The following is a 27,009-nucleotide window of genomic DNA, read 5'->3' as shown; positions in this document are numbered from 1 at the left end:
TTCCGTCAGCCTGGTTTTCTACCTCTTCCCTTGGCACACGCGTGCCGAATGTCTCTCTTACACAAAGTACAGATCCATAACCATGCCAGGATGCCAGAGCCACCAGCCTCAGTCTTTCCTCTCGCAGCTTCCATTTGCAGCTATCCTGATCATCCATCAACTCTACAATCTTCTATTCACTTTTCACTCACTACAACATGTGGAGCAGAAATAATACATAAATGGAAGATGCACTACTTTCATATTAGCAAATCTAGTGTGCTCCTGAGCTCTGGATTTTAGACGAGCTTACTGCAACAATGTATACGCATCTGCTCTTTACCCGAATGTTTTCTCAGCTCCTGTGACGAGACACACCCTTTCCCAGACTGGTCCCAAACTGTTTTATACGCATCATTTCTTGAATGACAGCAGCCCACGGGTTCCTCTGTGCTCTAATACCAAGGGCCTCCCCTGGGGGGGCGCAGAGAGGTGATCCAAACTCAAGCTTTCCACCAACATTAGTTTGCAGGTAACACTACTGAATCTATTTTGAATCAAATTTCTTTCCTGGGCTCCACCAGGACATCTCCCAGGACATCCCTATCCTTGCTGACTCCATGCAGTCTCAGTCCACGCTGCCCGGAAGCCTCCTGGCAAACCTACATCTCAGCCAGCCTCCCTCACACAATCTCCACTCGGATACATCTGAATGGAAGCGAGAGAGTAAACTTCTACAAGTTCCCAATGGAGCCAGGGTCCTACCTGCCTTCAGGATCTGGGTCTGGTCTAGCTGCCCACATCTGTGCCCTGGGATCCCCAAATGTCCCCTGCTCCAGGCAAGCAGGCCGCACCCTTCCCCGCTGTGCCATCCACACACTGCACTAAGGCCTGCCATGCTTTGCTTGTATCTCTGAAGAATTCCTGCTTGTTGTCCACAACTCCGACAGAACGATCAAGGATGCTCTGACTTTCTCTCCTCTCCATTCCTACATTATCGGGTTTGTGTACTCTGGGAGGTGGGCTAGTACATGGAGTTCTGGAGAGGATTTCAGAGTAGGGAAAGCACAGGAAGAAGGAAGTTGAGCTGAAACTCAAAGAGTCATAAAGATTAAGTTTCCAGTCCTCATCTGTAACTAAGGGCACTGCACTAGATGATCTCCAAGGACGCTCTTCAGGCAAAGGACATGACTTCTGTCTGCTCTCCCTCTGCACATTCGCTGTCACAGTTAGTGACTTCTGCTTTCAGTGACTGTATTTTTCCAGAGCCCAAAATGTAATAGAAATGTATTTGATACCCTAGATTAGTCTGTAACAAAATCAACTGAGTTTGTTATAATAGAGACACCAAAGCAATCCAGTTTTAAGAACCATTCTTTGATAAATGCTGTGATAATACGATTTAACCTATGACTTAAAGAAACTTTTATACACAGAACGGGGAAGCTCTGTATTGAAAGTGTATTTCGCAAATACACTTTCCAAATTATCTAAAATATCTCCTAGCAGGTCTTCGAGTTTCTTGTTTACAAGCAGAAACGTCTTTGATGAGACGAACTATTTTGACCTCACAGGTTAGAGTTAGTTTGAAATAAAATCTGAGAAGAACCTGCTCTTTGCAAATTATTTTCAGTCTCCTTAGAACTTATTAAAAGTAAGATTATGTATCAAATTTTAAAAAAATGCACACTTACCAGAATCTTATGTCTTTTAATGTTCCTTTGGCTGATTTCTGCTGCCATCAAAGCTTCCTACATGAGTATGACAAACAGAGAGGAAAAAGGGAGGGAGAGAATGGGAGAGAGTGGGAGAGAAAGACATGGTGGTCATAAACACGACATTACGTTTTAACATTCTGGACTATATGAATAAAGCCTCATTTTCCTGCAGCTTCTGCTTAAAGCATTGGAATTTTTAATGCTATGGTTGAATGAACTCATGAATTCAAACTCAAACAAAGGCATTCAACCAAAATGAAGACTTCTTTCATTTCCATTGGAATTCACTCCACATTAGGATACGGGAATCACGTTTCCTATACAAATCAAAATAAAACAAAACCTCCAAGTGTCAGAGCAACAAAGGTATCTGTCACTCTAAATCTGTATGACACACACTTGAGGAACATGTTGGTGAGGGAACGGACCACTTTTCCTTCATGTTTCAGGAAAAGTAAACTACAGGCATATGTTTCTGTGCATCTATAATTAAGCTTTGGAAAATCTGGTTTTGTTTCTATTTTGGAAAGTTTACAAGTATCAGCTTAATATAGTAATATAAAACATAAAATTATTTAAGCAATGACTGTATCAGGGCAATATGATAACTAGGTCATGAACCAGGTATCAATACCTAGAGTCTAAGCCAGTGATGGCGAACGTTTTAGAGCTTTCAGTGGTAAAAAGAGACCACTGCAGCATGTGTGTCACAGGTTCGCCATGACTGGTCTAAACACTATGTAAGTTAAAACTTCTTCTCTTCTTCAGTTCTTTCAGGTAATTTAGACTTCTAAACCATTATAGTATCTCTGTAGCTATTAAGGTGAAAAAAATTTTTGTTCTAGAACAAGGTCATATTGGGGCATTATTTATTCAAAGTTCAAGAGTGACTCAAGTAGACAGTATCATCCTATCCAAATTAGTAGTTCAAATGATCTATGTGAGCTTAAACTTGGTAGATTTATTTTCATGTACAAAATAATGAGAAAAGGAAGGATTTCACTAAAATATCCAAATAGACAACTCTGAAATACTTACTCTAACTTCCTTGAAAAAAAAAAAAATTAAAATCAAAATCAAAACTTCAGTAGACTACATCTAACTCCCTCCGTACTCCCTCTACCACTACCTCTTCCCCGACTAACAGGGAAGCCAGCAACCTGCGACCTCCTTGCAGTCTCTTCTGCCATTTCTGTGAGGGACACTGAGAAGTTATCAGCTTCCTGTGCATTTTGGCTTGGGGTACCCTGCTTCAACTAAACAGAAGACTTGCTACAAAAATCTTTTATCCTCTCTGTTCCCGACAAGGCAATACTCTGAAGAAATTAAAATCGAAACTACTTCATATTTCTTCTTCTCGAGGAGCCAGTCGATGTGATCATCCTGGTCTCGCTCCTTGGCCACGACGACATCCCTCGGACTCACGATGTAGAAGAGTGATTCCCCTTCGGAATATTCTAGAGGGGAGAGAGGAAAGAAGCAGGTGACTCCACAGTACGCACTGTGCCAAAGGCTTCAGGGGCCCCACTTAGTTTATTGATTTCAGGCTGAACAGGAACTTGTCTATCTCTGCAGTGAGTGCATTTGGCTCTGGTGGAAGGCAAGAGAAGGAGACATAATATACTCCAGTGCTTTTCAATAAATTTAAGTGTACAATTATGTGAAAGGGGAAGCAAGGAAAGAAGGCAAAAAGGAAAGAAGGAAAACGGAAGGAGGGTAGAAGAAAATACATACTACAAAACCTAAAACACTAAGGTGGGTTTAAAATTCTATATTTAATATATTAACCCTGTGACTTCAGATGAAAATAGTACTCGAAATTTTCCATGTCTGTTGCATATGAGAACTAATCTACTGTATATAAAGTTTATTTATGGCCGTTTACAGCATTGTTCTATTTTTATGGAACAATTACACCCTGCAGTCAGCAATAAATGTTTCCTTTTCATCAAGGTCAAGGCCATCAAAAGCGTAAATGACAGGTGCCCGGCCAGGGGACATAATCTATCATTTCAGCATGGTGTGTACAATGCCAATGGTCAGGGTTTCTTGCAGAATTCAACTATAAAACCTGTTTGGAAGAGTTTCTCAGTGTGCAGCCGAGTTTGCTCTGAGTAAAATACCTAGACTGGACACTCCTCCAACTTTTTACGGGGCTTCATATAACAAAGTTCAAATACCTACAGACTATTTCTTTGGCCAAAATGAGAACTGAAAATGTTCTTACAAAATGTCAGTTGTCTTTAATACAGGAAAGAATTTCTAAAAAGGCTAACTATTCTGTGTTTCTCAATGTATTTTATAATGAAATGATATTCAATCATGGACGTCCTTCCGTGGCTAAGTAGCAGATGCTCTCCTTTAGTTTCTGAGCAGGGAGTGCTAAGTGCACTCACCCATCCACTCCAGTCTTCACCCAAGATCCACTCAGGTTGGGTCCCAGCGTTCAGTCACAAACACAACCACATCCTCTCTGCCATCCCAAAGGTACAGGTGGGATGATCCAATAGCCACCGTCACACTGCTTCACATCAATTTAAACCTTTAGGACAATGGAAACCATACAACAAAAAACGAGGAGCCCACTTCTTGTCTCCGTCCTTGTCTCAGCTCTATCTTCCCTTCTGCTACTGGAGCACAGGCAAGCTCTGCAGTATCTCTGGAACTGGATGCTCCGGTTTCTAACAGAGGAGGCCAGCCCATTCCCTGAGATCCTTTCAGTACCTTGATTTAAATTCTTCAAGTGGTGGCATATGCCTGTAATCCCAGCACTCTTGGAGGCAGAGGCAGGAGGATGACAGGTTTGAGTCCAGCCTAAGCACAGCAAGGAAGGGAGACCATGTCTCAAAATAAAAAGTAAAAAGAGGGCTGGGGATATAGCTCAATGTGAAGGTCACCACAAAATAAATGAATGAACACATAAATAAACAAATTCCCCTTTGGGTGAGTTCAGTACAGAACAGCAAATCCCTTAAGAAGCCCTAGGACCCAGATCTTTCATGTCACTTACCTAAATGGTAATCCCTGCACTCATTCTCCTGGAAGCCCCTGACTGTCAAAGCGTCAGAGGAGATCTCCTCACAAGTCTCGGGGAGCGGCTGGATGATGTCCAGTCTTGGCCTGGCACAGTATTCTCTTTCCTAGGGGCAGAAAGACAGGGAGAGGCGCATTTTTATTACACTGCTGTAATCATACAATTTAATTCAGGTTGGGCATGCTTGCTTTGGTTTCATCACTTTGGCCCACAGAAACCTTTCTGACTGCCTGTCACGGACAGCTCCTCACACTGTCCCATTTTCTGACTTTTTTGTGAGATAAACAGGCCTGTGTTATGTAGGCACCACAGTCTACTCTATCCCAGGAAAATGGTGGCCAAAGACAGCAACTTAGATGATTTCACTGTATCTCTTTTACATGAATGGGATGAAAAGTAAATAATGTCACAAACTACTCCGTCATCCTGGCAAGCTGAAAGGCCAAACATGCAGAGTCAACTCTCAATCCCATCTTGCTGAGATGATGGAAAGGCTCTACATTTGCACCGACTAACATGGCAGACACGTGACACAGGCAGCTATTAGAACATATGAACTGTTACCAGTGTAACCGAGAAATCCAATCTTTAATTTTACTTGATTCTACTTAGTTTAAATGTAAGCAACCATGCACAGCTGGATACTATAGTTTTGGACAGTGAAGTTCTCGATGAAGACAGAGGGGAAAAGATGAGCTAACATTTGCTGAGGACCTGTGGCAACTCAACAAAACTAGCAGGTGATTATATACAAGCTGCTCACTGGATATTAAAATGAACACTGCAAAATTCAGCATTATTATTCCTAATCATAATAAAGTAACCAGGATCAAAAATACTAACTAAGGTTAAAGCTAACTAAGTCAAAGATAGGAGCAAAATACATGGGAAAACCGGGACTTAAGATGGACCTGGGATTTGAAGTTAAGTGTGTTCTACTTTATTTTTACTTTTCTGGTACCAGGAATCGAACTCACAACCTCACCCTTGCCAGGCAAGCGCTGTGCTGCTGAGCTATATCCGGGGCGTGTGCTCTGTTTTAAATGTTAATGACCTGTAAGGATTTGGCACATAAGCATAAAACACATACTTGAATTCATGTTGAAACTAAGAATACCTCAAGCACTTTGACAGTGGTGTTGGGAAGACACAATGAGAGGAACCAAATGGGAAAAAAAAATTCAGAACTATAACAGCTCTCCGAGTTTCCTAAATGAAACAATAAACCTGGATTTGCTGACCCATTTTGTTGGAAAACTGAGAAGCAATTCCATCCGCTTCCCATCTCACACACTGAAAACATTCCAGAAATAAAACAGCACTATAAAAGGACAGCTACTAGGACAAAGAAACTACTGAATATATAGTATAACTTAACAGACTTGTGGGGAAATGAGAAAGTTCTCAACTTTTAAACAGAAAAAAAGTCAAGGTAAAACTGAAGAATTTAAATGTTTAAAAAACTGAATATAATAACAGTGATAAAATAAAAACCAGAGTGGTAAATGAGAAAAAATATTTGAATAACAACAACAACAAAGTAAAACCACCTCACTAAAGTATATAAAAATCTCTTTTATATGTGATTCATCTCATTTTACAACCTTTGTCCCTGGCTAAACAGGCGGCCAGGAGGGAAGGGACTTCTCAACAGCAGGATCTACTCTGGATGATCACTGATCCCTAGTGCCTGGCACAATTCATTTATTAATGAAAGAAAGAAAAGCAAAACATTGGGGAATGGCCTAATAAATTAAGGTATATCCACCAGATGGAATGGTGCACAACTAATAAACACTGTACTGATGAAATCACACGCATACAGAGCGAAGGAGCAACATGCAGAAGAAGAGGGCAGTAGGAGGAGCACGCAGCTGGAATGACACAAACACAGGCACGTTTGTAAAAGGCATCACATGGGAAATACTTCAGAGCTAATACTGAATGATGACAAAGTAAATTCTATTTAATGGAGTTAAGTGTCTTTTCAATATGAAAAAAGAAAAAGGGGTCAGAATGGCCTGAAGCCAGCCACTTTATTCCTTTTGCCTTAAATTTTTATTAGCTTATTCTGTGTTTAACGATTTAAGGTGTACTGTGGTAGTAGATAAAACGAGCTTCTAAATACACCAGGACAAACATTTTAAGTCATCACCAACACCTTCACTTCTTCCTCTGAAAAAATTTTATTTTCTAATTTGCTCTCTAGGGCTGGCCTTTCTTTGGCTTTTATTTCTTTCCAATACTCTTTTATTAACAAAGGTTTCCTTTTCTTCTATCCTTATTTTTCGGTCAGCTGTTTATCACACTTTCCCCTTTTCATTTTACTGCTTTTTTCCTGAATTCTTTCAATCACATTCTCAGTTTTTTCCACATTCTTCATCGGAAAGCATTCTATTTACCCCCTCAGGAGCCACTGCTGTTCTTTATTTCCAAAAAATAAATAAAATAATAATAAACTGATGTCCTGCAACAGGGCTAGAAGCCAACCCTATCGATTTTAGGAGGTTGGAGTGTTCACTTAGGTCTACAGCACTGCATTGCCTAGCAACATGGGCACCCAGAGCTCCAGTTACTATAGTGATGGCTCTTAATGCAAGTGCTTGCTCAGGGAAGTGCTCGAGTGCAGCTACAACTTCAATACAAGGGCTCCCAGGGCTTTTCTCCCCCATTTTATTCTGTGCCATTGGCGGGGGGGGGGGGGGCAGGGATAAAGGAAGAAGGAGATACGAACAATGAATACTCACTTGTCTATTTACCATAAAGAGATAGAGCATCAGTTGCAATTTCTTTTATATACAATAACCAAATGAAAATTCCTTACAATAAAACTGTGCCTTCATCCCCTTCCTGGCAGCACCCTGGACTCTAACAATACAGACAGGCTGGCGATGGGGCCTCCCAGGGACAGCAAGTGCACCCGCCCCTCTGCTGGACCCCAGTAATGCTGGCTTTATGCCCGATGAGCTGCTGTTTCTATCGGCCACATATTTCAATATACTATCATTTACACTGATAACTGAGAGTTAGCATCAGTTCATTTCAAAGCAATGATCAAGCTGCTTGGAATCACTAGGCCACTGGGAAGCAAACCAATACATCGGGACCACAGGAAATAATGAACAGGCCTTTCCATAATTCCTTCTGACCACAGGGACCCCTGTTGTTGTAGCCAATCAACTTCACCGCTGTCATTTCTGCTAATGTGCAGTGTCAGCTCAGTTTCTGTGCCTTTCAGCAAAAGGAATCCTTCATTCCTTTCTACTAAAATACCAAGAGACTGATGAAAGAAAGAAAGAAGAAAATGACTCTCTTCTCTGCTCAACAAAAGGAACAAAGACAGGCAATGTGAGGAGCTTCTGGAGGCAAACATGTTAGGTCTCTGGGGTCACCTCTGCAGTCTCCTTTTAGAGGTCAAGAAGTTCTGTCCAGATGACAGAGGGCAGATTCCTTTGACAGGTAACATGACCTGGGTGTGACGCTACAAACGAACCCCCAAGTTCCTCTGCCCCCAGGGAGAAAATAATTACCGTCTTTTCTGAAACCTCCTTTACATAGGAAAGTACGACAAGCTGGTCACAGAGAGGCGCAAGTCCACTGATGTAGAATTCAGTTTCGAACTGAGACACTGCAAGAAAGAAAAAAAGAAGATGTGAGACTCACCATTAAAAGGAACAAACAGCAACACACAATCAGGATCCATCAACTCAGATGCTAGATAGAGCCTTTTTAAAAAGAAATGACCTATATTTAAGGGATGATCCATATTCAAGGAGATGAAGGTGCTAACGAGCTTGATTCGGTCATTGCACATTGTATCCATGTATCAAATCAGCACTGTACCCCATAAATATGTACAATTAGGTGTCAATTTAAGAAGGTAACATAAACCTGTTTTCACCATGCAGTACAGAGGTTGCTTCCCTATAATTAGGACTGGGAAGGATATATGGGAACTGAGACTTTAACATTCCCATCATCAACAAAAATGAACCTTAGGACAATAGTATCATAAGTGAGGCTGTGCCAAGGCAGTTAAAAAAATAACATGGTTAAGTCACATCAAACACTCTGGAACCCACAAAACCCAATGGAAACCATCATTAATTATAATACTATTTTTTTCAAATGTCTGAGTTTGTTTTTCAGAACTGGAGCACTACAGTGGTATAATGGTCACAAGGAATGCCCTCTATAATTGTAAAACATGATTTTTAATTTTGGTACTAAATAAAAACTTTGAAGTCAAAAAAGGGAACATACAGATTACACTATTATTAAGGATCATTATTTCTTTAGTGAAATAAAGATTAGATAAAAAGCTTCCTTTTTTAAGAAATAGTCTGTTTTAAAACTTAGAAGACATTTGATATCATTCAGGAAGTGAGTTTCATTACACAGCATCCTAAAGATCTGACAGCAGCTCAGTAAAAGAAGCATAAATATTACTGTGCTATGGCCCTAATGATCAGATGCTGTAAAACAGAAATGACTTATTTTGAGATAATGAGTTTTGGGGTCACTTGTTACACAGCAGAAGTTAGCTTATATAGTAACAGTATGGGCAGGAACTCTTCCAGGAGTCACAGGCTGCACTTACAGATCCAGTTGGGAATAAGCTCTCCTTTGGATTCATCCCATTTTCCAAGAGTTTCTTGATTCAGACCATCTACACAGCTCTGGGATTAGCTGCACTTAGTTAATGTCTACAATGAAATTACTCTTTTCCCACATAGGGGAACTCAGTGAATCATACTGGAAACAATATTGATGTGAAGTCAAGAAATCTCGGTTATAACTTCTACTAAATTGAACTTGAACAAGTCATTTAACTTCCGTGGTCTTAACTTTTCCCATCTATGATATATAGGAATAAGAGTAGAAATAAAAATCATAACGTGGATGAAATGAGGGCCACCAAACTTTTCTTCCTCCTCTCCCTCTGCCTTGCACAGGACTCAGAGTTCCTTGTCTGCCAACCTTTGTCTTCTCCTTACACAAATGTTTCTGCAATTTAACTTTCACACTAAAACAGGCAACAAACAATTTCCTAAATAGTTACCAACATAACCTTTAAAAAGGATGGTATTCTTACACTTTGTCCTTGATTAGAAAGATCACTTAAGTGATCATGGGGTCCTGGGAAAAATTACAAAATGTGATCCAAAAGGAGGTTCTGGTCCCAGTTCCCCATTAACATAGTTCATACATAAAGAGCCTCAACCACAGGGCAGGGATGGACATACCCAGTGCAGCCAGGTTGAAGAAGGCTGCAGAGATGTCACTGTGCTATGCTGAGGTGGAGACAGGTGGGGGTGAGCTGGAGTATTACAGACACTGTTGAACAGCATGAGGCCACAGGACCCAGTGACGCAGAAGGTGAGATATCACCTTCTAGAAGATATACTCTACAGGCAAGTGAACAGGAGGTTTTGGTTGCCATCACTTCTGACTGGCAAAATAGGCATGGGTTCTATTTTAGCAAATCAAGATCCTTCACTGAAATGTTACCACACAGTTTCTCTGCCAGCAGTCTGGGTGAAGAACAAAGAATCAGCAATGCTGCAGGAACCCTTCTTTCTCAGGAGGACCCCAAGGAGGTCTTGTTGTGCTTGTTTTCCCCAGGCACCCGCAAAAAACATGACCCTATCACAAAACGTGGTGGGTGAGCCAAGCATTCTCTGCATTCGGGAAACCAATTGGGCTGCCCAGGCTCGCGGACAGGCAGTTGGAGTGCCTCCTAAACATAACCAAATATTCACCAATACCTGAGTTTTATGAATGAGCTGTAAGATGCAGAACAGAGAAGCTAGAAAATAGACCTACCCCAACCTTCCCTCCCCTACATCCCTATTTGCTAGCCCGCAACAGCTTGCGTGAACAAGTTTGAAAATTTCATGGTCTCTAAGAGCACAGCGGAAACTCAATAATGTGTTCTTGAAGAAAATAAGATTGCAGAAGTGAGTTCTCCATTCCAGACACTGTTCAGTACTTATTTGTTAAGTACTAAACTCATCAGACTTTGCAACTTGAGTGTTAGTAATAATTTTGACAGACTACATATAATAGTAGCAAATTACAAACACTAATAATGCTATTTAGAAAAGATTTTGTGGCTAAGATTGCATGTATCAAGATTTCCAGAGGCACAGAAACAAGTTATTCACATCCAGATAAAACTAAAACATTCTTTTTGTTAAAATAATTTAATATCAACACATCAGCATAAAGAAAACAAAACTGCAGTTATATTAACCCAGTATGACTCACAAATTTAGAGCTTTGAATGGCTGTTTATCTTAGCTGTGAGTACTCTACCATGCCTTAATTCCTCTCCATTAATTCCCACTAGTAATGAAATCATGTTTTTTTTAAAAAACACTTCTAATTTGCTTGTTTGTTTATGAAATGTCTGCAGCTACGCTGACTTAAAACGAGTCATTACAGAAAGGATGGCGGGGTCTTGTTCTTTCATTATTCTTTACTAACACAATGAAACATGAATGTTTTTAGGTCTAAGACAATTTAGTTTTCATATTAATGCTCAATCCAAGAGCTGACTGGAGACAGAGTTTATCAGAATAGAAGTTAAGTGAAAGAAATACTGAATGGTAATATTTATGGAGAAAATATATAAAAGTTTATGAGCTGACTTTGTTAAACATCTGCAGGTAATCACTGGCTTTGTGTTTCAAAATTCCAGTGGGCCAGTCAAAGTTTACATATTTTCCCTGAAATTTTATTCCATTGCATAAAATAATAATTTAATAGCTTTAATAAAAATCTTTTTCCCCCCCTTAGGGACACCCATTTGAATGGATTATCCAGAAAAGGTAAATAACGAAGTAAATAAAAGCAAATTATGTTGTGTTTACAGGAAACAAAACAGAACTAGAAAGCAAAAGCTGGAGGATAGAAGAGAAGAGAAAAAAAACGCAGTTTCTAGAAGGAGCACAGAAGATGGGAGCTATGCTTCAGAACAAGGTGAGGTGGGCAGTGCAGGGATAGTTCCAGGGCCCGGGCCAGGACGGCGGCCACAGATGCAGCATCTCACTGAGAACTCAGGGCAGTGGGCGTCACGGCTATGCCAGCCTTCCTCTTCCTGACAGAAGAAGGCCTTGTACTCTGGTTTATTCCAGAGCACAGAGCATGCCTAGCCTCTGCTCAAAGAAGTAATTTAAGGCAAAGGAAGTACAGACAGTGCCCAGGTGGATTAAGAGAGAAAAGTTTCAAAAGGGCTGTTCACATGGAAATTCTTTTCAGCCAAGTCTCCTGGATCCAGAATGAGCACCAGAGTAACACAATTCTGTGCAGTCCTGATCCAGAAGCGGGGCTGGAATTTTCGCTCAATGCTGCCCAGCAGAAATATAATGCAAGCCAAAAGCACAAGTTACATATACAATTTTCATTAAATTTTCTATTATCACAATAAGGAGCAAAAGCTTTGAAAGAGGGGTCACTTTAATAATGTACAAGGTATGATTGAAAAGCACAGGGATGTTTACATTTTAAAAAACTAAAGTAAAAGTGACACTGCTATCAATCCCCTCAAAATCCTCTCCCTTGCTTTAAATACACTCATCTCATTGTTCCTGTCACTTTCCAAAGGTCTGAAGTATTCTTGGACAGTTGCACTGTCCTGGCTGCCTGTAGGCCCTGAACTGACTCAAAACAGTTCCCTTTAATAGTCATTTTTACTTTGGGGAAGAGCCAGAAGTCACATGGTGCTAGATCCACTGAGTAAGGTGGATGAGGACACATTATCATGTTTCTTTTTTTTTTTTTTTTCCCGGTACCGGGAATCGAACTCACGACCTTGCGCTTGCCAGGCAGGCGCTGTGCCGCTGAGCTAAATCCCCAGCCCCTACATTATCATGTTTCTATGAGCCCACCCAACCACTGGCACTTGGCAGCAGCATTCACCAAATTTTTGGTGAGCAACAAAAACGGACTTTCAGGACCGCTTCAGAAAGTGGAAGAACAATGGAATAAGGTGTGTTCCAAGCAATGGGGAGTATTCTGGGGGGTATAAGTGGCAATGTGTCTTTCACTGTAAGAATTTTTAAAAATTTAAGCATTCAGTGTACATGTTGATTACCCCTTGCATTTAATGAAACATATCCAAATTTTATCATTTCAACATGTAATGACTCCAGAAGTTATTTAATGAGATTCTACACCTTCTATTTTCATACTAAGATTTTAAAACCTAGTAAAGGCCACATTGCAACCTTCCACCACAAAAAAAGCCACAGTACAAAGATCCAGGGGCCTCATGTGGTCAGTGAGGACTGTGTTAGTGCAGTCCCAGGGTTTTCTCTTCTTTGTCTTTAAAGTCCAGTAATTTTATGAGGATGTATCTGTTGTTGTTTGTTTTGTCTTTTGTGTGCCAGGAAAGGAGCCCAGGCCCTCACACGTGCCGGCAGGCACTCCACCACTGAGCCCCACCCTAGCCCCTCCAATAGTGATGGCAAACCTATGGCACGCGTGCTGCCACTGGCTGTTATCACTGAAAACTGCAAGGTTTGCCATCACTGTGCTAGAAGGTACCTAAATGTCATGCACCACGGATCTAACTTCAGATACACAGTGTCTTCTTTTAATTCATAGTTTTATGTTCTGTTTTTTTGTTGTTGATATTTCAGGAAGCACTGTTCTGCTGTTCTTTCTTCTGGTTGTGTCGCTCTATTCCTGCGTGGTTTGGGGGTGCACTCTTTGCCAGGGGCATCAGTCATCTCCTTCCTCTCCTTGACCCTCGGTGTGCTCTGCTCCTGGCCTCTCCCGTGCTCGCTCTGAGGTGGTCACCATTCCTGTCCTCTCTTCCAGCCTCCTACTGTGTCTCCCTTCTCACTTGGTGGGAAGAGCCTGGCCACCTGCTTTCTGAGGTTCCCTGGCTTTATTCCTCCCCACCTCTACCCAGGCCCTCCCTGTCCCTGGGCTGCTAGGCCCTGTCCCGTTCTCCTTGAGCTCTCCCCTCTGCACTGTCCTGGCTGCTCGCTGCGAGGCTCAGAGGCACAGTGGGGTTGCCGGCCCACAGCTGGCTGCTGGCCCCATGCCCCATTCTCTGCAGCCAGCTGTCCTGGCCCATGACACCAGCGGGCTGCACTGGGTTCTCCCAGCCTCACCTCAGATCCGCAGGGTCCCCACTCTCCTCTGTTTTCCCCACATCGACATGCAGCCACAGCAGGCTCGGCCAGGCAGTGTTCTGCCTCGACTGTCTGTACCTCGGCAGTTTTAGGGCCACCTCGTCGTTCAGTTTTTTAATATCATCTGTGGGTAGTCTGTGATCTGCTTGTTCTGTTTTTACATGAGGACGCAGGTAGCCTGGCAAATTATGCTGCCACTGCCACTACCTTCCCAACTACAAAAGGTTAGCGTGTCAGTGTTTTACGCCAGGTTTGGATTACCCAGCACAGTGGGGCCACTGATGACATACGATCAGTCACAGAATGAGTGCAATGTGACTGAGTAAGAACTAACAAGAACGAACTTTCTTGTGTCTTAGTCTCAGATCTCTGACGGTTACTGATAACTTCATTGGATGAAGAGTAGCTGACAACTCAGGGTGCCTAACACGCTCCTGTGGAAGTGTGGAGACTGAGACACCGACCCTGACCTGGAGTGTCTGCGTCTGTACACAGACATCACCAAGAGACCGCACGATGTATGCAAAAATGGGAACTGATATAAAACAAGCACCAGCGGAAAGCGAGAAAACTGAGGTCCCAGAAGTTGTGAATTGAGACACAAACAGTGACGACGACAACTGCTGCTTATAAGAACAGTGTGTGTAATGCTCTCACCCCTAGGGAGTACTTTTAATACCTCTGGTTGGCCCAAACTTGCTCTGCCGTGCATGTTTCTTTTCCTACTTTTAAAGAATATAAAACCTATCCTTTGTGCTTGTCTTGACCAGTTCTTTGTCAGGACAGATAGCATCTAGAAACCACCTCTAGGAGGAGATTCATGAACCCCGAACCCCAAACCCCAGTAACGGTGGGTATGAGCTAGAGCCAGAGCTAGACAGCAGAAATGCTGGGGAAACACTCTTTAGCCCCATGGTTATGAGCAGCAGCTCTGAAACTAGTCAGACCTGAGTTCAAACACTGCCTTTCTGCTTTTGTAATAATCTTGAGCAGGTGACCTGGCCCTCCAAACAGAAGCTGCTTCTCTGATACAATGGGGATAACAGCCCCTAGCCTACAGAATACTGTAAAGATTAATGTCATTCTGCTTGTAATGCATTTAACACTATGCCTCATGGAACAAAATACATCTGACACTTCAAGTGCTTCACATTTTTCAGTGTTACTTATTACACAGAAAGTCTATGCATCCCATGCCAGCAACATGCGCAGCTCCAGCACTGTGTGGCAGAGTTTTTTCATCCCTTGCAAGAGGAAAGAAAGATGATCATGTAAAAATGCAAATGCAAGAAAATTTTCATTGAAGAACCTAGGAGGTTTTAAGGTATTCACTGTAAATTACTTTTCTGTATTTAAAAATTTTTTATAATACAACACTGGGGTAAACTCAATGCAGAACAGAACAAGAGAAGAGAAAATCACACAACACTAGATCTCACAGACCCCCCTTGAGTACAGCAGCAGCTGTCATAATCTCTACTGAGACTTGGACCAAGAGTGAAACCATGTTACTCCCGCACAGAGAAGAACTACCCCCCTGTTGTAACCTGCACGTCAAAGTCACAGTGGTAACAGGTGGATGGAGAGAGATGCTTCAACCTAAGGAAAAATGATCTCACAGCTCTCTTGCACCATACAAAAACATATCTGCAATTTCCAGGTCACTGTGCTGCAATCTCAAAACACAATACTTGGCTAAATTCTAAGATAATATTGCACAACCAATTAAAGATACCGACACTACTGAATTAAACTGGAAACAAAACAAAAAAAGCAACATGAAAACAAAGGGAACTGTTAGAGAAGAGGAAAGGGGCTGGGAGAAGGGGAGGAAGGCAAGGGAGGGTCATGGGGGGATGGGTATGAGTAACCTATGTGTAACTGTTAATCCTGGTTGTCAATTTGGCTGGAATAGGAGAGGCTGAGCTGATCAGTCAAGCAGGCTTCTAGCTGTGACTCTGGGTGTTCCCACACACAGCCAGCAGCTAGGCAGCACACCGAGGGAGGAGGCCCTTCCCTGGGTAGTGCCATCGATATCCTTGCGGCCAGCATGGGAAGAAAAGAGGAGGAAGTCGGCCTGCATTTGCAAAGCTCCACTCTGCTTGAGCAGGTGTGATTTTTGCCAATGCCATCAACTGTGAAATCAAAGTTTGGTTTCTTCAACCTTTCAACATGGACTCTCCAGGGCTTCTCCAGGGCTTCTCCAGGGAGCTTCCAGGCCTCCTGTCACAGACTGGTGCTGCAACCTTGATCTCCCTTGTACTGTATCTTCCAGCTGCTCGGACCAAGCAGTACTGGATCCTCCGGCTCTCCAGCATGCAGACGGCCATCATGGACTCTCGCCTCTGCTCCTGAAGCTTACCTAATAAATCCTCTTGTATAAACAACAAACTTCCTCTAGAGAACCCTACCAATACAGTACGCTATATATGTGTGTGTATGAAAATGTCACAATGAAACCCACTCATCTGTATGATTAGTATGTGTTAATTTTTTTAAATGACCTTTCCTCCACCTTCTCCTTCCTGGTTTCTCTGTCATCTATACAGATTCTCATGTAGTTGTTTACTTCAATTATTTTCCAAACAAATTTCCACATGAAATCAAGGAAAGAGGTCAACCATTAATTCCTTGCATGGAAGCCATCAGCCACTGGCAGCAGACACTCAGAAAATGACACAAACACTGGCTTCATTTATCAACCGCAGATCAGCTCTCCAGCTACCATTCCGTCTCCAATACCATTCCATAGAGACCAGACTGGTGAAAAGGCCCAGAGATTAGAAAGCCTTGTGAGGGTACAAGAGATCCAAGCGAGGTTAACATGAATATAACAGGCATGGACCATGGTCTACTTTTAAGAATGTAATCTGGAAGAAAAAAAACATACTGGAAAATCCTCTGTGCAGAGAATCTCTGTGGGCGGCTAACTGGCCGGTGCACTTAGTCTTCACTACCACTACTATTTTTCATTTACAGTATCAGTATCCTCTTAGTAGGAATAACTTTGATGTTGTTTTAGAAATTCTGACTTACAAGGAAGAGATATAAACATTTGGCTTCTAAGGAAGGTGCACCCACAGATCTTTCTTTAATCTCATTTGCTAAAAAACAGTGGCTTGCACTGTTCAGCACTATAGCGAATTGTAATCCAGACTTCCTTATATTTCCCCTTTCCTACTCAAGAACTCTTATCCAAACCACTTTGCCTCCTGCTGTGGAAATGGTTTATATTCTTAAAGTTTGCTCTCACAAGGGGAAAAAAAAGGGTACTTACCTACTAAGCATAGTAGTAAAACGTTACTATGGTGATACTGTGAGGACCTACACACGGTCTACTTCACATAAACTATAGTACAAGTGAACTACATTTCAGTAATATGATCTCATGGCTCTGAGCTAATACAGCCACCATGGAGACAACTCTTAGCAGCCGGAGTACAGACGGCAGTGTGCAGGTGATAATCACTGCCATAATTTAGTGAGCAACTACTAGTGGCAAGTATGACCTTAGGCCTGTGACCTTGTCAGGTCTGGCTCTCACACCATCCTGGAAGGGAGCACCCTTGTCTCCACTCCATCTAACACATGGGGAAAGTACAGCTCAGGAGGTTAGGCTACCTTGTCATGATTGAACATTCATTCAGCAAACAGCCCGGGCTTCTTGGCACCTTTCTGGTGCTTCTGCAGCGTTAGCTTCTACCCACAGTAGGTACCCACAGTAGCAGGACCCTTCTACCCACAGAAGTTAGCTTCTACCCTCAGTAGCAGGACCTTGGATGAGTTGTTTACCTCCCCGATCCCCAGTGTCTTCATCAACAGACTGAAAAGCTGTACCTCCCCGAACTGCTGTGAGAGTGAAGCGAGTTCACGTGGTTAACACACACAGCGCGAGGCTTATATTGCATATGTGAGCAATAAAAACCCACCAAGACGAGAAGGTGACAACTGCTGCACTTTTATACTTCTCTGACAATTAGTTTTACATGTTTATATTAAAAAATTCAAATATCATTTCACAGGACATGATGTGCTGAGACGTTCAGTGATTTTTTTTTCCCCTGATAAGGAAGGAAGGGCAGGAAAAAAGAGGAGGACAGTGAAACAATATTCCTTTTCTAATTATCAGTCTTCTCTACCGTTGTATTCCTCAGCTTTTCTCAGTACACTGTACATATGCCTGTTTTGTCCATAATCTGGAACCACATATTTACCCTTCTGTAAAGTTTAAAAAACAAAAATTAAATCGAATTTTTGACATATAGGTAATGCAAACCAAATGAATTTATTTCAGTGTTGCCTGGCTATAATAACCCATCAAATATTTATTTCCCGCTCACCATCCAAATGGGCAAATGAACTTTATAGCTGACCTATAATATGCTAAAACTTTTTTCCCACTCAGAATAACTTTTGCAGGCTGAGTTAGAAAAGCGAGGGCATATTGTCCTTGCCACACTTCTCCTGAGCAGCTGCTTCTCAGGCGCTAGTTCATCAACATGGCATTACTCAGCACCTACTGTGTGCCAAGCACTGGGCCAGGTCCACGAGACACAAAGTGTGCAGAAACAGCAGCAGCGTGTGATTGCAACCATGCAGCAGTAGTCTGGCAAAGCCACAGGAACACAGCCAGCAATCACGCGATGGCTGCCGCTGCCCTTCCAACGGTGGCGCAGCGTTAAACAAGCCCATGTGGGACATGGCCTAGTTTGGGTCAAGTGGGTGTTCCCAGGAAAGGAGCATTTGAGCTAAGTCTAAGCATCAGGGAAGCAAAAAGAAGAAACCATTCTAGACAGAGAGGACGGAGGAGCCTAGACCAAGGAGACAGGCACAGGAGGTGCTGACCCTGTGCTCTACGCCAAGAACCACATCCCTGCTTCATCCTAAGAATGGGAAGGTGCAGGAGGATGACGACATGATCTGATCTGCATTTCCACTGCAGTGGGAGTTATGCATACAGGGAGGAGATAAACCAGCTCTGAAGCTGCCACAGGGGTCCAGATCAAAGACCAGGGCAGCCTGGCTAGACCAGCCAAGGTGCAAATGAAGACTCAGAAAGTGTAAGGTGTGTGCGTGAATTAACTCCACCACCTCTTGCGACTCCCCTGGGAAACAGGGTTTCTTCCCCACATATGACTGATGAGATTACTGAAGCATGCAGAAATGTGTCCAGAGCCCTGGCCCATGGTTATCCAACTTCAAAGCCAACTGTAAGACTCTCATGTGAAATTTAAAAATATGGTTTTTTCAAAAGGGTTTCCAAATAAAATTCCAGAACATAAAAGCTCCTGGGTGTACTTAATGTACATACTAAGGAATAAGCCCTGGGGAAGAACATGGCCTTAGATTTCCAAGCAATCAAAGCAGGCTCTTTTGCAGCTTTACACTCAGAGAAGACAGGTGAAGGAGCCATACCTATCTCAACATAGCGACTTGGCAGATCTCGCATTTCACTGGCGTGCCGTTCCTTCACCGAGCATATCTGGAAAATAAATCCACAGGTTATTCTACTCAGCTGGTGGGAAATTCTTCACAGCAGGTGATTCAACACATGATACTTCTGTTAAGTTAACCATGTATCCCTGATGATGGAATGCATACAATCTACGATGTGACTTTAATGATAGAAATTAATTTGAATGATATATAGCAACCATTACTTCTACTCATTTTCCAACATTATTCTTCAATAAAGTCATACTCAAGAACTGGGCATGGTGGTGCACACCTGTAATCTCAGCCCTGTGAGAGGCTGAGGTGGGAGGATTCCAAGTTTGAGCCCAGCCCAGGCAACTCACCAACTCAAAATGAAAGTCAAAATAGGCTGACGATGTGGCTCAGTGCAAAGGCCCTGGGTTCAATCTCAAGACAGACAACGAGAGAGAAAGAGAGAGACAGATAGGCAGAGACAGAGACAGTCTTATTCAAGGGCAAAGAAAGGAAACTTTAAGATTGTTTTAATGTATTCTAATAACCTGGTCTCTGAAGCTCTATTTGAGGACTGTAGTCATGTGCTACAATAGGACCCTGCAGTTAGTCACAGAACATATGTACTAGGGCGGGCTCCCCAGATTCTACTGCTCAGCGACACTGTGAGCGGCACACCATGATGACACCGCCCACAGGGAACATCTAGCAATGCATCCCCATTATCCAGGGATCATGTGTATATTTCTTCACCATCCAGACAGGGCTGTGCTGGGAAGATGTAACCAAACACCCCATGGCAATGTGACCTGTGTTTACATGACATCTGAGCGTTCTGATTACGCATTAGTTACCCATTTCTCTGTTGCTGAGGAGACTTTCCAGAGAGGCATGTGCTCTTGTCATTTCATGTATCATGATCAATGTATTACAGAATCAGGACCACAGCCCGTTCTGAGTAGGGCATCTTCCACATATTTTTAAGGGAAGAAGGAAAGGTACAGAGGAGGGATGGGAAGCCGTAGCGGTGACAACACGACAGGGCCCGTTTGTCTAACACACTACTGCAGCCATTTACAGAAACACGGGGCCAACCTTTATTCTAAGTTTCAGGCATGCGGTTTGGGTAGAAATGTGCACACATCTCGGTCTGCAGCGCAAGCCAGGCCGATTTCTCCATCTCCTTCTGTCTCCCTCCACCCCTCGCACACACACAGACACACCGCACACACGTGCGCTCGCAGTGCTTGTGGAGGACACTGTGGATACCTTCTACCTTCTGTGCTGTGGTTTCTGAAGGAAAATACTCCATTTTGTAATAACAAACACACAGAATTTATGTAAATTCAGCCATCCAGGTAAGATGGACCCAGAAGTCAAATATTAATCTTACACAACTTCCGTAAGTATCAGGGTTTTGCCTTTTCCTTCTAAATGGCGATCATTTATAACTGACCCTCCTGTGGCTATGCTCCAGAAAATTCTAAAATAAAAACCCAAAGAGGAAAGCAAATATTAGTTATTACTCTGGCACAAGGAAAACACCACTAACAAACTTCTCTGTGGAAGCTACTTATATTTACCTAACAACTTACTATAAATAATTTAGTACATTATTTAAGTATTCTTCTATAGCTTTTAATTAAAGGAATATACTGTGATTTACTTGACAGATCTCCTTTTTGACCATCGGTTTTCCTCCTTTTGAGGAAATATCCACACTGTTACCCACACTTTCTAGGGAAACTAGGAGACCACGTGACAGGCACGCTGCGCTCCACAACGCCAGAAGAACAGCTGTCTCCCACACGGACAGAGCACGCGTAGTTCCACAGGGGTGGAAGCACAGCTAGAAGGCAATCTCCTGAGCGTTAGCTAGCACTTTCTGAGCAACTGCCAAGCACAAGTCCTGAGTGCAGGTTATTTTCTTAAGATTATAACGCAGCGGGGAGACAGACAAATAAAGCACTTTATCAATGCAGGGTGAAGAGGCAGAGGCACGTACTGAAGACTTCCTGGACGACGTGACATACGAGAGGACGGGTACACAGGACAACTCGACAGCCTGGGGCCTTCAACTGGAAGGTCCAGCAGACAGAAACAGAGAGCAGGGGGCAGCAGGGGGCAGCGTGAGGCTGCGTCACACAGAACCCTGGCAGCCGTGTTAAGATCCGTTGCCCTACGGGTAAGGAGCACGCCCTGAGTGGTTTACACAGGACAGTGACATCTGCTCCGCACCCCAGAGAGACAATTCTAGCCGCACTGCTCAGGACAGAATCCAGGGGCAGAACCACAGGTGGGGAGACCTGGCAGGTAGGAGAGAGAAACGGAGAGATCTCGGGGCGCTGACCGAACCCCGGGACTAAGGGGCCTCTTCCAGCCCTCAGCACCGTGAGTCACCATGACCACTCTAAGCTGGAGAAGGGAAGGCGGGAGCTGACAGCACCCAAGGCCACGCAACGACCTCCACGAAGACAGGACACAGCACCACCGGCAGCCGGCCATGGTTCCGCTCACGCTTTCATCAGTTCTGCGGGCTTAGCGCTCGCTCCAGCGCCTGTCTCCTTCAGACAGGAGGTGAGAAGGTAGATGCGACCTTAAGCTCATGTCCCACACGAGAGCAGATCAATGACCTTTCGCACGCACAGGCAGGCTCTTGCCCCGAGCACTCATCTGCCTCATCCACCGTCTCCTCCGCTTCTCTGCAAGGCGGACGATAGGCAGCTTGGCCGAACACGTCCCCAAGCAGCGCCTGCTTCTCCCTCTGACTGCGCCCCGCCGGGCCGGTCCCACATGGGCCCGGGCGAGCCTCATCTTCCAGTTCCTCAGCTGGCTGCTGACTTTCCTCTGCTCCTTACATCTCACATCCATCATTGAAGATACTACAGGGTCTGCTCTCCACACACACCCGGAATCAAGCGTCTCATCAGGCCGCTGCTCTGACCTGAGGAAACACTATTCTACACAGTGACCACAGGGGCCTCCTGCCCCGTCTCCCTTCTTTACTGTCCCTTTCTTGTTTAGGCCCACACAGCAACTGGTGTGATCCATCTCATATACTATACGGCAGGTCGTTACCTAACTCCACAGTTCCAAACTGTTGGCTGGTGTCCCAGCGTATTCACATTAAAAACCAAAGACTTCAGGAAGCATGAGCTGGGCATGGTGGCGCACCCCTGTAACCCCAGCACCCGGGAGGCTGAAGCAGGAGGATTGTTGCAAGTTCGAGGCCAGCCTGGGTTATAAAGTGAGTTCTAGACCAGCGTGAACTGCATAGCGAGACCCTGTCTCAAAAAGAGAAAAACAAACAACAACAAAAAAACAAAGACTTCACAAAGGCTCCTGAGCCCCGACAGGATCTGCTCCTTAGCGCTACCTTCCCCACCCCCACACATGAAATGGGGAGACAGGAGGGCACTTTCTTTATACTGGACTATTGGACACATTTATTTTCATTTTCTTTTTTTTTGTCTTTTTGAGACAGGGTCTCGCTATGCAGTTCAGGCTGGCCTTGAGCTCACTTTGTACCCCAGGCTGGCCTCGAACTCGAAATGATCCTCTTGCTTCAGCTTCCTGAGTGCTGGGATTACAGGTGTGCGCCACCATGCCTGGCTACATTTTTCTTTTTATTACCCTAAATTTGGGTCAGGTATGTTGACAAAACATATAAAAACAATCCCTTCATATTCAATCTAAAAAAGAGAAAAGAAAATCTGTAATACCAGCATGAAGGCCAGAAGGCCCTTATCTCGAGAGCAACACTGATTGTTTTGGTAATAACAATCACAGCATTAGTAAATCTTACGCCTTCCCTTTCAAGAGAAGAGTGAATTTTAAAAAGGTGTATCTCTTTTATGACATTTCTAGGATTTTCTGTATAAAAGGCAGCCAACATTAAGCAGTTACAGTATGTCAGACTCTACACTAAGCGCTTTACAGCACTTCCCTCATTCTCTCCTCCCTGATCTTGCGATTTGAGTGTTACTGGACTACCATGTTGCAGATGAGGACAGTAAGGCTGAGAGGGGGCGACACTAGTGGAAGGGAAGTGGCAACAGACCCCAGGCCTGCCTGCTTCCAAAGCCTGAGTCTTCCACGAGATGATCGCTGGGACACCTTCTCATACCACTTAAAACTCAGTTCATCTTTAGCTTGTTTAAATTAAATAATGTATTTCTAAAGGCAAACGCATAAGTCTGGGCTCTGAAGTATCTAGTCTGACAAAAACTCTGGTATGTGGGAGACAAATGCGATTGAGCTCTGGCCCCTTTTATAGAACAGCTAAATTTCATTTACCCAGGCACACAGGGTCAGATCATTACATGCCAGAAAATATTCCCAGATCTTATTATTGATAATAAGTCCGGGCTTCTATTCCGTCAAAATTATCAACCAGGCAGAGTGATTTAGTTTTAACGTTCTCTCTCCACCATCAATAACTCAAATGAAGAAGCTAAAGGTCAAAGCTAAGGGAGCTAGAACAACAAAGCAAAAACCTGGCTAACCAGCAAAGCTACCCGCACGTTCCGTAAATAGCCGTGGCCTTACCGCCAGGCTGTGGGAAATTAAAAAAAGATCAAAAAAGGCAGCACCATTCTGAGCATGGAAAAGTCTAGGTTGCACTGCATGGTACAGAAAAGAAAGAATGTACAGTATCTTAAAACTTAGACACAGATAATAATCTGAGCATTAAATAGTTATTGCATCAGAAGAACAGGTGAAAATATCTGGGGTCGCAGAAGCCATCTGAGACCTGCTATTCCGTTAGGCCTCTGTCAGTGGATCTCAAACACGCAGTTACTATAAAGACAAGCAAACCCACCTTGATGGAAGTCCCCCAGCCAATAATCAGGGTTACACTGTCCTTCCAGCAGAGGCTGCAGGGATACATATCTGGGCGGAGGCTTACGTCATCCCGGGGCACATTGGTGATTCTTTGCTTCAAGGTGATATCAAAAATCTTCACACCCTGGAGAGCAACACAGCACTAAGCATTCTCTATTAGGCAGAAGTAAAGGAAAATTTATTAACGCACCACTGCGAAACACTGGCAGCATTTATGGGGCACAGCTAAGAGCTATGTGAAGGAGAATACTCCGGTGCCCACAATCCCATGGGAATCCAAACTACAGGAAAATCTCTGAACTTCTTTGTGGACAAAGGATGTTTTGTCAGTAGCTGGCCTGGTGACTCAAATCCGACACAAATGTGACATGTATGGGTATCAACAACTACATTTCCAAAACGACAGACAAGTAACATTTCTAATTGTACCGCTGCGCCACAAAAATGAGGCTTTTGTTTTGGAAAGGTTTTGATCCTGAGAAACCACCTATATAAAGAAAACTGCACCTGACATGTTTAAGTTCTCAAAGGGAAACATCAAGCAAGCTGCTCACTAAAACTGGACCACGAAACCACAGGTTAGTTTACCTTTACTGTGAAAGAGAATGGGTTCTGAGATTTCTATCATTTAAAAATGAATGAAGTTGGGCATGGTAGTTCAAGCCTGTAATCCCAGCACTCTGGGAGGCTGAGGCAGGAGAATCATAACTTCTATCCCAGCCTGGGCACTTAGTGAGACCCTGTATCAAACTACAAACTAGAAAGGTCTGGGAAGGGGCTGGGGATTTAGCTCAGCGGCAAAGCGCCTGCCTGGCAAGCGCAAGGTCGTGAGTTCGGTTCCCGGTACCGGAGAAAAACCAAAAAAAAAAAAGAAAGAAAGGTCTGGGGATATAGCTCAGTACAAAGGTCCTGGTTCCATCTTAATATGGAAAAAAAAAGTTGATTTACTAAATCATAACTTGAAATTTTCCAAAGACATGACAGATATGAACTGGCCCTGATTTTTATAGCGTACACCTTAATTAAGTGTGGTTCTGAAATTTGTGATCTGCTTTCTTAAGGCAGGCTTAGACTTCTGCCTAGGATGATGCTGGGAGTAAAGACAAATCTGCAACATTCTGCACTTACTTCACATCAGCTGTTACCAGCCCTTGGCCTTCAAACCTCATTCTCAATGCAGCCCTTCAACTACTAAGACAGGTGCTCATTCTCTTGGCTGCTCTCCATGCCCCGCGTTTCCTATTCTACAATGGAGTCCAGACTCTGCTGGGGATTACTACCTTCTGAGAGCCAAAGGAATCTGATTTCTTTAACCGCCCAAGTACGGTACCAACGCCCGCCAGTGCGGCACCTTCTCCCTTCTTCAGCGCCCTCTGAATCTTACCTACTCTTCTGGGACCAATCGAGTGTCTGGAAGACAGAGAATGGGGTTTACCATATTATTGGCCCAGGCGATCAGATGGCCCCTCCACTTCACGCTGCGGATGTTCCCTTCCCCTTCATGCAGGACAGAAGACTTCCACCTGTTCATCCAGGACCGCTCGAACAGCAGCAGCTGGGGACAAAGAACAGGAATACAGACTTTCAGAAAAGGAACCATGCATGAGAGATCCTGTTTACTATTTTTACCATGAGTCACTCAACACTTTTAATGTAGATTTAGAATGGATGATCTATAGTTTGGAAAGAATTCCTGGCATATCTTATTCTGCTCAGGACATGGCAGGGATTTGAGCACTGACGTTATGACACAGTTGAGCCACTAGATGGCACCAATACACCAAGAGTCAGGGGTTCATCCAAAATTCTATCACAGAGTTCTTCAAATGACTGCCTAGGAACTAATTTATTTTGTAAATTGGGAAATCAAAGCCTCCTAAGTTTTTCACTGAAATGAAGATATCAGTTAGGAGTTAAGCCACAGTAGTTAGAAACAGTCTATATTTTTCATTTAATCCAAGAAAAATGATTTGACAAAGCAGTAATTCATGTCACAGAGTAACAGAAATTCGTTCCTAGCAGTTCATGTTTTTATTTAAAGACTCTACAACTCAAAACCCAACAGAAAAACTTTAATATAAAACACATCTGGTCAAATTCTTCTAATAGTGCAGAGAATACAGTTCTAGAAATTTATGTATTGTTATGGATACAATGAAATATTTAAGAAAAGACATTCATATGTTACATAATTCAAGACATGTAATTCTGAAAAATGTTTATCCTTTATAAGCGAATGCTGATGACAGATTCCATTTTTTTTTTTTCTCTTTGAGATAGGGTCTCGCTATGCAGGTCAGGCTGGCCTTGAACTACGTAGCCCACACTGGTCTCAAACTTGGTGATCCTGCTGCCTCAGCCTCTCATGTGCTGGGTTTACAGGTGTGTGGCACCAGAAGAGAATTTTAAAAATTTCTACCATTGGAGGCAATTTTAGTTTATTTTACTATATTTTATATCCTCTCCTCAATCTAAATTAAGGCAGGGGGGTACACAAAAAAAAGCAGAGAAAATTCACAGTTTATTTCTATTTCCTATCTATCTGTTTCAATATTTAGGTCCCAATGAATCTGAAGAGGCAGGAACACACACACACACACAAAACTCCCACCAAAAGATAATAAAACAACAAAAACAAACACCTAAAAACTAAATTTACAAGTAAGCCACGTTGACCACCCTTGGATGCTCCTGTTGGAGCCAGTCCCTCCCGGCCATCCCACAGAAACCAGAGCCAGGAAGACCATTGTGGCCACCCCAAGCAGACGGAAGATCAGTGTGTTCCCTACTTTGTCACAAGACGGGCTTCAAATGTAGGACAGGAGGAAAAAGTTGGAGAATATATTTAGTTCTTCCTACA

The 27,009-nt window shown here is 43.2% G+C and overlaps 1 protein-coding gene across 4 annotated transcripts in view; it reads right to left on the bottom strand.

Moving 5' to 3' along the window:
* The window catches only part of Vps41 (vacuolar protein sorting 41 homolog (S. cerevisiae)), a 193,285-nt gene that overhangs the window by 73,204 nt on the left and 93,072 nt on the right, over positions 1-27,009 (bottom strand). For all 4 annotated transcript variants that reach the window (XR_001236534.1, XR_001236535.1, XM_013521234.1 and 1 more), the window contains exons 8-14: positions 25,585-25,704; positions 24,127-24,273; positions 19,293-19,359; positions 8,262-8,359; positions 4,708-4,837; positions 3,039-3,154; positions 1,674-1,730 (exon numbers count right to left, since the gene is read on the bottom strand). Coding sequence is in view for 2 of the 4 variants with exons in the window: in XM_013521234.1 (XP_013376688.1) it covers positions 1,674-1,730; positions 3,039-3,154; positions 4,708-4,837; positions 8,262-8,359; positions 19,293-19,359; positions 24,127-24,273; positions 25,585-25,704 (735 nt within the window). In the remaining 2 variants the exon portion in view is untranslated. The remainder of the gene's footprint in view (positions 1-1,673; positions 1,731-3,038; positions 3,155-4,707; positions 4,838-8,261; positions 8,360-19,292; positions 19,360-24,126; positions 24,274-25,584; positions 25,705-27,009) is intronic.

This window comes from Chinchilla lanigera, unplaced genomic scaffold (assembly GCF_000276665.1).
Source record: "Chinchilla lanigera isolate Chin_1 unplaced genomic scaffold, ChiLan1.0 scaffold00059, whole genome shotgun sequence".
Taxonomy (NCBI): Eukaryota; Metazoa; Chordata; class Mammalia; order Rodentia; family Chinchillidae; genus Chinchilla; species Chinchilla lanigera.
The sequence above is the reverse complement of the archived record's forward strand: the minus strand, read 5'-3'. Positions and strand labels throughout refer to the sequence as shown.